The 12,846-nt window shown below is 54.8% G+C and overlaps 1 protein-coding gene across 5 annotated transcripts in view; it reads right to left on the minus strand.

Moving 5' to 3' along the window:
* CAMSAP1 (calmodulin regulated spectrin associated protein 1) overlaps positions 1 to 8,586 on the minus strand; it is a 34,665-nt gene extending 26,079 nt beyond the window's left edge. For 2 of the 5 annotated variants that reach the window (XM_064676676.1, XM_064676675.1), the window contains exons 1-2: positions 3,643 to 4,561; positions 365 to 527 (exon numbers count right to left, since the gene is read on the minus strand). In XM_064676676.1, coding sequence (XP_064532746.1) covers positions 365 to 527; positions 3,643 to 3,756 — 277 coding nt within the window. In that variant the 5' untranslated portion in view covers positions 3,757 to 4,561. Of the gene's footprint in view, positions 1 to 364; positions 528 to 860; positions 939 to 1,136; positions 1,303 to 3,642; positions 4,562 to 8,390 lie in introns of those variants that run through there. The other 3 variants (XM_064676677.1, XM_064676679.1, XM_064676678.1) reach the window with 3 other exon arrangements.
* Between the last annotated feature and the right edge of the window lie 4,260 nt (positions 8,587 to 12,846).

The following is a 12,846-nucleotide window of genomic DNA, read 5'->3' on the forward strand; positions in this document are numbered from 1 at the left end:
GACAAGGAAGCACCTAAAGCCTTCCCAGCCTGGAGGGACTCAGGGCCTGCAAGCAGTGACATAAAGCTCTGAGGAACAAAGTCTGCTTAGCTAAAGCAAGGATTTAAACATTTTGAGGCAGGCAAAGCACCTCCCAGGCACCATCTGGGAGCGTTCACCATTAGGTTTGCTGATTCAGGGCATCTCACACAGTCCCGTTATTCCTGCTGGAGGTACCAGGAAACACATAACATTAACAAGAGAAGAGGCTGCCATGTTACTGATATTTAAAACAAAGCCAAATTTAATTACTCCTGGAACGGCGGGGGAGACAGAAAAAGCAAGAACAAAATCAAGAATGAGCTCCTGACAGAGGTGATCTTACCTATTCCGTAGGCTTTAGCACAGATCCATTGTAGATTAGCAGCTATTTTTGCTCTGGCTGAATCATAGAGCTCCAAGGGGACAATCTCAACTGCACTATCCGTCAGAGCATCCATTTTTCTTCTGGTGCTATCTCCACCCGCACAAACATCAACATCCACCATCTACAACAAAAACAAAAGACAGCGACTTTTACACGAGCCGATTTACACGAGTCGATTCCGAGGCCACGCAGGAGAGGGGCCGCACACAACAGGCCCGGCATCCTTCGGGATTCCCACCGGGAGGGCTGATGGGGCGATTCAAAACCCACTCGGAAATCAAAGGGCATCGGAGCCCGGGGCGAGCATCCCTTTTTTTTGTGTGTGTGTGAAGGGCAGGGCCCGGCTCGGCGGAGGAAGGCGCAGCCCCGTCACCTGCTGAAGGGATAAAGGATGGGGCTCTCCCGAACAATGCGCGCAGGTACCGCCGCCCCCTCCCCGCCCGCGGGGCAGCACCTGCGGCTCCTTCCCCCGCCGAGCCCCGGAGAAGCAGCAGAGGCTCCGCGCCCGCACGCCCATGGCCGGGCCGAGCGGCGCCCCCTCCCCGCATCCCCTCCCCGCATCCCCGGCCCCGCCCGGGCGGAGGGGGAGGAGGAGGCGGCGGCGGGGGCGGGGGAGGCGGGGAGGGGGCGCAGCCCACCCGGCGCCGGCTCCGCGCAGGGCCCCGCCGAGCCCCCGCCGCCGCCGCTCCCCCCGCCCGCCCCGCGCGGCCTGCAGGCCCCGCCGCCTCACCTTTGCCGCGCTACCGCTGCCTCATGCCCGGGGAGGGACGGGGGCACCGCGGCGCCCTGGGTGGGGCAGGGGCGGGGAGGGGGGGGATGCCGGCCCGGCGGGCCCGGCGCCGGTGCCGGTGGCGGGGAAGGGAAGGGCCGGGACGGAGCGGCCGCCGAGGGGCCGCGGCTGCCGCAGCGCGCTCGGGGCCGCGCGCGCCCGCGCGCGCGCATGCGCCCGCCTCCCGCCCCGCGCGCGCTCCCGCGCCCTCTCCCTCCCTCTCTCCCGCCGCTCGCCCCCTCCCTTCCCGCCGCTCCCGGCTCCGGGAGCGCGCGCGCGCGCGCTCGGCGGGAAAAGGGAGAGAGGCGGGTGAGAGAAGGAGGGAGGGAGGGAGGGAAGGGAAGGGAAGGCGGGGGAGGGAGCGGCTGCGCGCCCGCGCGCGCGGGGCACGGCCACCCTCCCGCCGCCCGCGCGCGCCGGGCAACCGTTGCCATGGCGACCGCGCCGGCCCGCGCGCGCGCGGGGAGCGCAGACCCGCCCTCATGGACCCGCCGTGCTCATGGACCCACGGCCCCTCATGGACCCGCCGTGTTCATGGACCCACAGAGCCTCATTAACCCAGGGCCCCTCATGGACCCACGGCCCTCACAGACCCACGGCCCTTCATGGATCCACAGCCCCTCACAGACCCACGGCCCCTCAAGGACCCACCGTGCTCATGGACCCAGGGCCCCTCATAGACCCACGGCCCCTGATGGACCCACAGCCCCTCATGGACCCACAGCCCCTTTTGGATCAAAAAGTACCAGCAACAATTTTCTTCACGTTATTACAAATAATCTCCCTCAAGGCTTGTTCAGTTACCGCCTGCTCACCACCAAAGTACATCAAAGAGTTTCCAGGCTGAAGCCTGGCTTACACATCTTATGTGTTTCTTAGCAAAGAGGGAATTTCTTTCCCTGCTTTATGTCATGATCTACAAAGAGAGCAAGAAATATGTGACAGGTGCAATATGTGATTGGTTTTTGCTGGGTTGGAAGGGACCCACAAGAATCATCCAGTTCAACTTTTAACCCTGCACAGACACCCGAACAATCCCCCTCTGTCCCTGAGAGCATTGTCCAAATGCTCCTGGAGCTCTGGCAGCCTTGGGGCTGTGCCCACTGCCCTGGGGAGCCTGGTCAGTGCCAACCACCCTCTGGGGGAAGAACCTTTCCCTGAGATCCAACCTGAGCCTGCCCTGACACAGCTCCAGCCATTCCCTCAAGTCCTGTCACTGGTCACAGAGAGAAGAGATTGATGCTGCCTCTCCATGTCCCCTGGTGAGGAGGTTGTAGACAGAGATAAATCTCCCCTTCTGCGGGTTGAACAGACCCAGTGACCTCAGCCACTCCTCACACGGCTTCGCCTCCAGCCCCTCCACCATCCTCATGTCCCTCCTTTGGACACAGTTTAATAGCTTTAGATCTTTCTTGTATTGTGGTGCCCTAAAGTGCACATAGTTTTGGGCACCACTGCTCACCAGGCTCGTGACCAAAACCGGATCCTGCAGATTAACTCACTTGACAAGTGAGTTCCAGGGCTCATCGCAAAAGTGAAGCTGCATGATTGAACAGGGCTCCGAGCCTTTAATGCCTGTGCCCGAGAGACGAATTATCTTCATATCTATCTACTGAAACCATCATTATAAGTTTAGCTGCACAACAGCATAGCAGACTGACCTTATTCTACATAATTTTGTTATGATTCTCATAATTTTTATTTTTTTTTGCATGTAACTGGTAGATTATATAAATATTTCAAAATCATTAAACATTCATTTGGGTCTGTCTTAAGATTCCACGTTTATTTCCCCGTGTCTTCTCAAAGTGCAAGGGGAGGGCACTCTGTGTCACCAGGAAATACAACCTGGCGTTCAAAGGTTATTCCAGCCTCTATCACTCCTCCACATTAAAGGATTGTGTGCAATTAAAGTGTCTTTGCAAACAAGTTGCTGGTTGTTTTATAATCTCCGTTCCAAGGGGTTGGTTTTCAGCACGGTTGTTAGAGGCTGTCGTTTCGCGGCGTTATCGTTAGAACAAGCTGCTCTTGTTTTTAGATTAAGCATTAAGGCCCAATCCAAATCCCCTTATATTTGAGAAGAATGTTTTCATTTTCGTGGTGGATTGGGCATTACATCCACTGCAGGAACAGAACAGGCCTTGGACTCGTAGAGCAGGTGACCTGTATCGAGGGTGAAGGTGCGACCATGAGAAATCTGACCTACTTCTTCCTCTGACATATTTTTCCTTGAGATAAATAATGGATTCAGTTGTTACGCTCATCAGAAACAAAATACGTTCTAAGAAGGTGGCAGACTACCCCTGTGAAACCAAGTCAGTGTTAACCTGGATCCCTAAAACTCTCTGAGTAAAACAAAAAATGGAAACGTTTGGCTCAAGGAAACGAACACTGTGGAGAGAAAGCACAGGGGGGAGTCTGGTGGTAAGAACACACTTCTTTCCCAGGCTGCACGTGGGATCCTGACCTTGGAATTACCTCTTGTTCTCCCCCCTTCCTCTCCTTTCTGCACCTCTTCCAGCCTGGTGTGGGATGTGCTGCCGCCTCTTCCTCTGCAGTAACTCCCTGAAACTCTGGTCATGAGGGCATTTGCGTGTCCTTAAGTGGAAGCTGAAATTGATGTTTTGGGAAACTTTGCAGGTGATGACGAAGTGGTTTGTCAAGAACTCGGCATCATCCCACACCAGCGTCCTCAAACTTGTCCTGCAGATAAAAAGCCTGCACTTAAAGTGGGAGGGTCACCAGTGGATTGCTGAGCATGTTTGCTTTTTCCCTGAGAAAACAAATGACTCTTCCGTGTTCAGTAGCAGCAAATTCAGCTGTAATTTGTGTGCCACTTGTTTCTCTCTGTACTCCACTACAAAACACGCTCCAAGGCTTTTCTTCTGGAAAATGTTAATACATTGCCTTTCTATATGAAATAATTTCCCTATTAGACTCCTGGATTCCTTACGCATTCAGAGTGGGAGTACACGTGAACTGACACACTCTGCACAACTTGTCTTCCAGCAGAGCTCAGAGATTAATTACTGGGAGGCAATTCCTGTGAGAAATCACCATATTCAAACACGACACCTATTACAGGGAGCGAAGCTGAACCCATGTTCTTGTTTTCTCCCATACTGGATAAGTTCCTGGGATTTCAGTTTCTTCCACCATGTTTCATTTATGAATATTGGGAGACTTCATGTGGAATAATGATATCAGTTGCTTGGCATCCCAAGGACATTAGATCCAAATTGATACTGTAAAAAAAAGTATCTTCTGTAAAAATAGAAACCAGCAGTGCCCTGGGATCCTAGAGGGTGGAGATAGTTCCTGGGTAGGAAGAGGCAGAAAGAGCTTCCATTCCTAGAATTGTTTGGGTTGGAAGGGACCATAAAGATCACCTAGTTCCACCCCCTGCCCTGGGCAGGGACACCTTCCACTAGCCCAGGTTGCTCCAAGCCCCATCCAACCTGGCCTTGAACACTTCCAGGGATGTGGCAGCCACAGCTTCTCCTCAGCAGTCCAGGTGGTACCTGAAAAAAGGTTCTTCACCTTCAGTCTTGCCCAACAACTCCTGCCTGTGCTCTCCCAGCAGTGAGAGAAAACAGTCAAATGAATCGATATTTTTTTCCTCTTATCCTCGCAGAATTTCCACCATGGCCATGAGTGCTGGGGACGGTCCCTGCAGAGCAGTGAGCAGCTCATGCCCACCCAGAGCCCTGGCTGCCTGCAGCTCCCTCCTTAGGGCTCTATTTTCAGCCCTGGACTAATTTTGAACCCTGCTGTAGCTGCTTCCCTGTGCTTAGTTGTGCAGGGCCTCGTTTGCCCCCGTGCTGAGCACTTAATATCCCCAGTCAGGATCGACTTAGAGCCTGGGCACATCCAGAGGTCACAGTGTGGGGCCAGTGCTGGTACCACGGCTGCCTGGAAAAGGAGATGTGGTCCAAAAGACATTTCAAATATCTCCTGACTGTCAGGAGCCAGGGTCCCATCACATGAGGGGGACGAGGGGGGGACTGGCAGCCTCCTCATGCTACTGCTGCTGCGACAGCTTAAAATGTCTTTTCCTGCCTTGTACAAAATAGTTTCCCATGACAGTCCATCACGGAGCAAACCCTGAGGAGGAGAGAGCAGGACATTATTCCCAGCAATGGAACCGTCACCTCAGTGCCGTTCCCAGCACCGCGGGAGCAGCTCCTGACGCCGCTGTCAGCAATTCCTTATCTCCAGCCCTGGAGCTCCCGAGGAGCGCGCAGAGCTGTGGCCCCGTGCACCAGGGAACCGCAGGCAACCAGCAGGATTTTTCATGTAAATAAAGAAAACAAATGAAGGGCAGGCTGCAGGACTCTATTTCACTCGTGCACTCGCACTGTTTCAAAGGCAACGTGCATGAGACACAGCCATTATGCTGATGAGTGCAACAAGTTATTCAGAATTATTTCTTTTTCCCTGGCTTGGAGTGTTTGATGTGTATCAAACCCGCGGAATGGGACGGGCAGGAAGCACTGGCAGCTCTGCTGCTTACAGAGAGGGGCTTCCCCCATCGCATCTAAAAGAGTACTTGTGTTCAACACTTATCTTCAAAGTGCTGTGCAAACATTAATTAATGACTCTGTTATTGCCAGGGGGAAGAGCTGGCAGAGGGAGGGGTGACAGCTCTCCCTGCTTTGCTGGGAGCCAGACCTTCCTTCCCCGGCTGGGAGGAGCGGGATGCTCCGGGCCCGCGGAGATCTCCAACAATTACAGCTCTGGAGGAGCTGGCGGTGGGTTTTAAGTGCCTGCATTAATAATAGGAGGGGGTTTAGCCTGTAAGATATTTTTATCTGTAAGATTATTTACTTTTAAAGTCCCTGGACTATGTTTAGGAGGATAACGGGTCAATAGCATTTACAGCCCAGCAGGTTTTCCCAGAAGACTCCTCCCACCATGCCTTGTCCTTCCTCAAGCAACCTCAACCAGGGAGACCCCAGGGACGAGCTGGGTGAGTGCTGAGAGGGTTTTGAGTGTTGTCATGATCTAATTAATGAGCAAATTAGGTGTTTCTATCTATCCATATATCTTTATATTCACAAAACCCTCTTCAGCAGTCACGTATGGGTGGTGCTCAGAGAGAAATCGATTTCTGTTGGGACTGTTGGTTTGCTTTTCCCAGATGATTTCTTTCTAAAGTGCATTTTTCTCCTTAGGGCACTTAGAGTAAAACTATATTTACCACAACCCTAACTATGCAAAGAGAGAATGAGTTATCTCCAACTTTTTCACCACTTAAACATTACGGGAAAGCAACGAGTAACTAAAAGGCAGAAGAAATGAATAAGAATGAAAATCTAATTGAATTCCAAGACACAACATCTGTCTCCTGCTCCTGACTAAGCAAGGTGCAAGAGCCCAGGGCAAGATGGAACATACTCAGTGTCATCATCCCAACAGATGCCGTTGGGATTGCGGAGCAGCACAAATCCCTGGCACAGGGATAACACAGCACAGAGCCCTCCCCTCCTCTCCTCATGAGCCAGCACATGGTTATATCCGAAAACAACATCCTGAACCTGTGCTAAGTGTTACCTTTGGGAATTCACAGCCAACTCAGCCAACCCTTTCCAAAAGGGTGTTACAACATCATTATTGCACCAAAATGTTCGACATTCATCGCACAGGGGGAGGTGTTCGTGTGGGAACAAATCTGGGACCGCCTCGTTCCAGGTCTCCTGGGGGATGCACGAAGGCAAACGCTGCCTGCCAGCTCCTGGAAAATCACCTCATCCATCCCAGACACAGGAGGGATGTACCTGACCCAGCATTTTCCTTTTCCTATGGCAGGTTTGCATTATGGCCTCACGATACAGGAGATATTTTGAGGACATTTCTGCATTTTAGAGCTTCTTCCTTCATAAATATAAACTCTCAGCCCTGGGCTGAGGGACCAGCACTGCCTCTCGCTCCGGGTGATTTTGATGTGCTTCAACCCAGAGAGTGCCTAAAGAGCAAAAACTGCCTCAAAAGCAAATTAAAGCTCCTCTAATTCCACCACAGCAGGGTCTAGCGGGGGTGGGCGGTGACTTCCCACTGCATTTCGACTCATTCCCATTCAGTATTTTTAGCTCCTGCCCTTCTGGTGGGATGCAGCTCCTGGTTCCCTTGCTACCGTCTCTGTGCCACAGCTGAGCCCTTCCCCTGGCAGCCCTGTCCCCTCCTGCCCTGCCTGTGGAGAGGTGCCAAGGCAAACACTGTACTCATCACCCCTCTGAGTCCTGGCCAGCCTGCACATGCTCCAACACTCTTAAACCTGTAGCCAGAGAAATATGTTAACGTCCAAATTAGTCAGAGTAATTCAAACGCCTCGATCCTGCTCGTCCAGGTCCTGTCGACAGCGAGGACTTGACTCTAAAACTGAGACACTGAGCAGGAAACCAAGAGATGCCAGACCTTTGATCCAGTGACAGTGAGCTCCGGGTGATGGACCTTGGAGCAGATTCCTGGGGGGAGGGCTGGGCAGTTGCCAGCCCGTGCCCACACTCCAGACATGGATGCTAAAGCTCAGGGGCACACGGAATGTCCTTCCCTTCTCCAGAGCTTGGCACAGAGGGGTCCCTGCACACCCCAGGGTGCCCATCACCAGATCCCCCCCACCCAATCCATTCCAAAGGCCTTGGCACCTGCTGAGGTTGGAGCCACACCAGTGGCTCCGTGTGAGCAGGATGTGGCCCCACAGCTGGATGGGGTGAGCGAGGAAAGTGGCCACAACACTGTGAGCAGCACCCAGGGGAGAAACACAACACGGGTGCCATCCTGCTGTGACAGGGGTGACCCCCCTGACCCTTGAAGTGGGCACAGTACTGGTCACTTGGGCCATCAGGTGTGGATGGTGCCCACACGAGTGGGGCTGTATGGTCCTGTTCCCCCGGGCAGTGCTGGACCACCCCCATCCCCACACGTGCCAAGGCTGATGCCCTCCCAGCACCGCTCTGCCCCAGGCTCCCCTCACTCCCCACACTCTCAGAGCAGGCTGAGAGCAGCCTGAACCCCCCCAGCGAGTCCTGGAAAGTGGGGTGACAACACCCCCGGGTGCCAGGAGCACATGGAGAAGGAGGTGATGCAAAGGACACCCACATCCTTGGGGCTGGGCCATGGGGCGCCTGTCCTGCTGGGCGAGACACACGGATGCTGTAAAACCCCCAACAGCCCAAAGACCCCCAGACACGTAACCCCCTGCCAGCACTGACTTACGGGTGGCAGCCGTCGGCATCCTCGCAGCCTCGGGGGTCTCAGGGGGCTCTTGGCAGCAGCCCGTGGCATGGGAGCCCATGGCACGGCCCGGGGGCTCAGCGCCGGGGGGCTCGGTCCCCTCCGCTCGCCGGGAAGGGCTGGGGGGAGCGGGGCAGCGCTGCGCTCCTCGGCATCGCTGGAATCACCACGGCAACTGCGGGTGACTCACGAGCCTTTCTGAGTGACATCAGAGACGCGGAGGAGGGGGCCGGGGGCTGGAGGGCGATGCCGGGAGCAGATATTCCCGGTTCGGTTTTGTTGGGGAGAGCTGGAAGGTTTCGTGCACGGAAAACGTGCAGATCCATTCCCCCCGCCCAGGGCAGCGTCTCGCCGGGTCTTGGCGTTATTTTGCAGGAGATCCAGGGAGTCAGGAGGGGAGGAGATGCTGGATCCCGTCCAGCTCTGAAAGCTGGGACACCCCGGGCAGACAAGGTCCTGCTCCCCCCCCGCCCTTGGACTTCAATTCTGTTCCAAAAAACCGAACCAGATGAACAAAACCAGTTTAAAATTACTTACTTTGACTGGTTTCCCCTCGGTACCAGCAGTGTGAATGGGGGGGGAGTCACCTCGGAAGGGGATGTGCTGGGCTCCTTGTCTTCAGCCACGCTGCTCCTGCACATCATCCCTATGGAACCTGCCCTGCAGCTCCCTGCACTTGTGGTCGTGGGAGCAGAAAAGGGACCTTGCTTGGAAACCAGTCCTGAGCAGGGAGGAATGTTTGCTGGGCACACACGCAGGGGGTTGGGACCAGCTCACAAACGCTTCCCATCAGACATTTTTCAGAGGGATTTGGCAGCAGGTTTGCTCAGGGCCCCGCGGGGCTTCCTCACCCACCATCTGCAGCCACGGCCAGAAGCGCTGCCGCTCCGTCCCCTCACAGCCTCCCTTAGACTGAGCCTGATGAGACAGAAGGAAGTATTTTTAGCAGGATGAGAGTCCTGCACGAGGCTCTGTGCTGAGCAAGAGCAGCGCTGGGTCAGCCAGTGGTGCAGCAGCTACACCATCTCCAAAGAATAAACTCCTATCAACCTTCCCATGGGAGCAGCTCCAGGGGTATCACTCAACACCTCCCCACCAGCCCCCTTCTGGGGGCTCCTGGGCATCCCTGCTGGGCTCGGGGAACCCAACACTTGGGGCTTTTATTTTTAGCCCAGCAAACTATAAATACAGCCCATGGTAACCCACGGGAATTTGGGAAGTGACGGCACCCGGGAAGCCCGTGGTGGCCTGAGCTGCACCTCCAAATCTCCCACTTCCAGACACCTGGATGGAAATACCTCAGACCAGTTATGGGTTGGGCTGCACCAGGCATGATGCTGCTGCAAGGGGGAGAGGGGGTTGGCAGGAGGAGTGGGCTGCTGCCTGCTCCTGCCTGCATTGGCAGCAAATGGGAGAGGAGGGATGGGGAAGGTTCACCGGAGGCCAGAGCGCAGATTTTGGGGAGGATTGTGCATTTTTTCTTTTTTTGGTGAGTGTTCCCATGTGGGAGCAGGGGAGGAAGGCACTGTCTGTGAGGGAACAGGGAGTAGGGGGGTCCAAGCAGAGAGCACCCCGTGATTCATCACAGGCAGCCTGGCAACCAGCTCCTGTGCAGGGAAAACACAGATGGAGCAGGGATGCTGCAGCACCGATCCAACAGTGTGGAAATAGCTGCCTGGGGTCCTTTTAAGGATGATTTTAAAGGCTCTGAACTACTTCCCTTTTCTTGCTCGCTCACAGAGGAGTTGTGTGGGGTGTGGAGGTCCAGCAGCCCACAGTGCCTGGATCACCCCAGCTGGGACCACGCAAGCTCATGGGAATAGAGTGAAAAATCTAATTCCATGTGCCAAGAAATTCAGAGAGATGTCCCAACACCCTCTCTGGCCCTCACAACAGGAAGGGGTTGAGGTGGGTGCATGGCTGGAGGCAGCAGGGGCAGCTCAGCCCCGGGACTCTGCTATTCTGAGGGTTGTCCTGCACAGCAGCTCCAGGAGGAGTTCAATAAATAATTCAACCCAACTCCAGGTGTGTGGGAGCTGCTGCGGGTCTGGGACTCCCAGGCATGGATTCCCTGTGGAGCAGCCCTTCCTCAGAGGACAAACAGAGGTTCCCTGCAACACAAATGTGGTTTCTGCCCGAGCTAGGGCTCATAAAAGCCAAGAAACCACATCATGCATAAGCGCTCCCAGTCTGCCATGAATAATTCTGTCTCAGGGTGCACCAGCAGCCACACACACCTGCACAGCCCCAGAGGCTCAGCCAGCCCTCAACAGGGAGCAGGAGTGAAGCCTCCACAGCCACTGCTCCCACTGTGCACCCCGAGCCCTGGCCTAGAACCAGCTCCCAGCTCCACAGTCACTTCCCAGAGTGGGAGAGCTCGTTATGCAACTGCTGATGGCATCGGTAACGAAACCTGTTTGAGCTGCAGCTCTTCCCTGTGACAGAGCAGGGAAGCAGCACTGCTGCATCCCAGGATACAGGATGGGTGCAGGACCCCACAGTGCAGGGTTTGCATCCCACCTGCAGCCCAGCACCCGGGTGTGCTGCTGGAGCCCAGCACCCAGAGCCACCAGTGACCCCCCCGGGAGCCCCGGGCACTGCAGCTCTCAGCTCAGGCCTTGTATTCAGGCACCAGCTCCTCGGCCAGGCATCTGATTTACAGCCCTGGCACTGAGCTGGTCACCTCTCCAGGTTTATTTTGGTCCAGCGTGGCCTGGTCCAGCACATCTCGAGTTACTGATGTCCCTCCCCCAGCTCCACCAGTGCCTGGATTCCTGGTGACACCGGATACACAGGGCTGGGCTCAGGTCACGCTCACTGGCACTCGTGCCAAGCTCACACATGAACACCACAGCCCTGCCCACTCTCCAGCCATTTTCCACAAACAAACCACTGGAGCAACATCCAGTTCACAAGTGCAAGTCCCGCATTTGAAGTGAAAGGTTTTGAATATCAAGACAAAAGAATTTCTCCATTAATTCTGCCCCAAACCCAATTACCCTCTAGCAAATCATCCCCAGCGGCTTCCAGAGCTGCTGCTTCCTTTGGCCAATTCCTCTCAGAACAAAATCTATTTAAAAAGAAAGGCATGATCAAGCACAGAGGGAACAATGGGATTGTCACTGAGGGGACGGCAGCCTGGCCTGAGCGTGCCGGGAACTCCCAAGGGCAGCATCTGCTGCTTCCTTCTGTTCCACAGAATCACAATGGTTAGGGTTGGGAGGGACTTTAAAGCTCATCTCATTCCACCCCCTGCCACAGGCAGGGACACCTTCCACCAGACCAGGTTGCTCCCATGAACACTTCCAGGGATGTGGCAGCCACAGTTTCTCTGGGCAACCGCTGGAACCCTGCCCAGGCAGAGGGTTGGGGGAGCTGATGGGTAATTGTTCAATATTCTGCTCCTCTTTATGGAGCAGTGGGACTGTGACCATTGATTCACGGGAAAGGAGTGAGCACACACGGAAGGAGAAAGTCTGACTTCTTTGGCAAACTGCCCCTGGAGGGGCTGGGAATGGCTCTTGCCCCACCGCTGGCATTGTCAGGGATGTCTCACCTGCCAACACCAAGTTGATTTTCACAGCCAAGTGCAACCTGGACTCACCTTCCCCGCCCTTCATGGCAGGATTTCGGCCTCGCTGGAGGTGGTTCCTGGGCTGGAGCAGCCGCAGCCTCGCTCCTTATCCCTGCTGGAGAACCCCAGTGACACCTCCCTGTGCTGAAACCACCCTGAGAGCTGACAAACCCCACGCCAATTACAGCCCATCCTGTCACTCACACAGCAGCACTTTTTAATTTTTAAGGTGTGGGTTTCTGCCCAGACCTGCTGTACCAGTTTAGGTTCAGAAGTACCATTATCTAATGATACACCCCGAGCTGCTTTAAGGGTTTTTTTTTTGTTTTAATTTTAAATTAGTGGAGAGCTGGACCTTTGAATTGTCCTGCTGCTGATCTGTGCATCACAGGGAATATCTGTTAGGGCCACCTGACACCAAAAATACCTGCATTTAACACCACATTTACCAGCCTGCCCTGAGCAAGCAGGGTTTGGATGTCTCATACTCTAATCCCCCACGGGATGACTCTGAACTCCTCAGCAGTTGATGCAACCTGTGCTACATAAACAGGCTACTGGGGGGTTCCTTGCCCTAAACATTGAGGGGAAATGCTGATTAATAAAAAACCAAACCCCCCAAAACCCCCAAATGTACTCTAGAGATCCTGTCTCCTTCAGAGAAATAATCTCACACACTTACACTCGTCATCAGTTGCCTCCAAGGCAGCTGCAGACAAAGGCCAAGGCTCGGAGGTTCTTCCCACCTCAATCCCAGATCTCCAGCAGCCCAAAGGCAATTTTGGTTACATCACATCACGTGCAAGCTGCTGCATCCCACCAGCTGCTCCTTGCTGGAGCTGTTTTCCTTAATGAGGGTTCCCT

This window comes from Pseudopipra pipra, chromosome 20 (genome assembly GCF_036250125.1).
Source record: "Pseudopipra pipra isolate bDixPip1 chromosome 20, bDixPip1.hap1, whole genome shotgun sequence".
Lineage (NCBI taxonomy): Eukaryota > Metazoa > Chordata > Aves > Passeriformes > Pipridae > Pseudopipra > Pseudopipra pipra.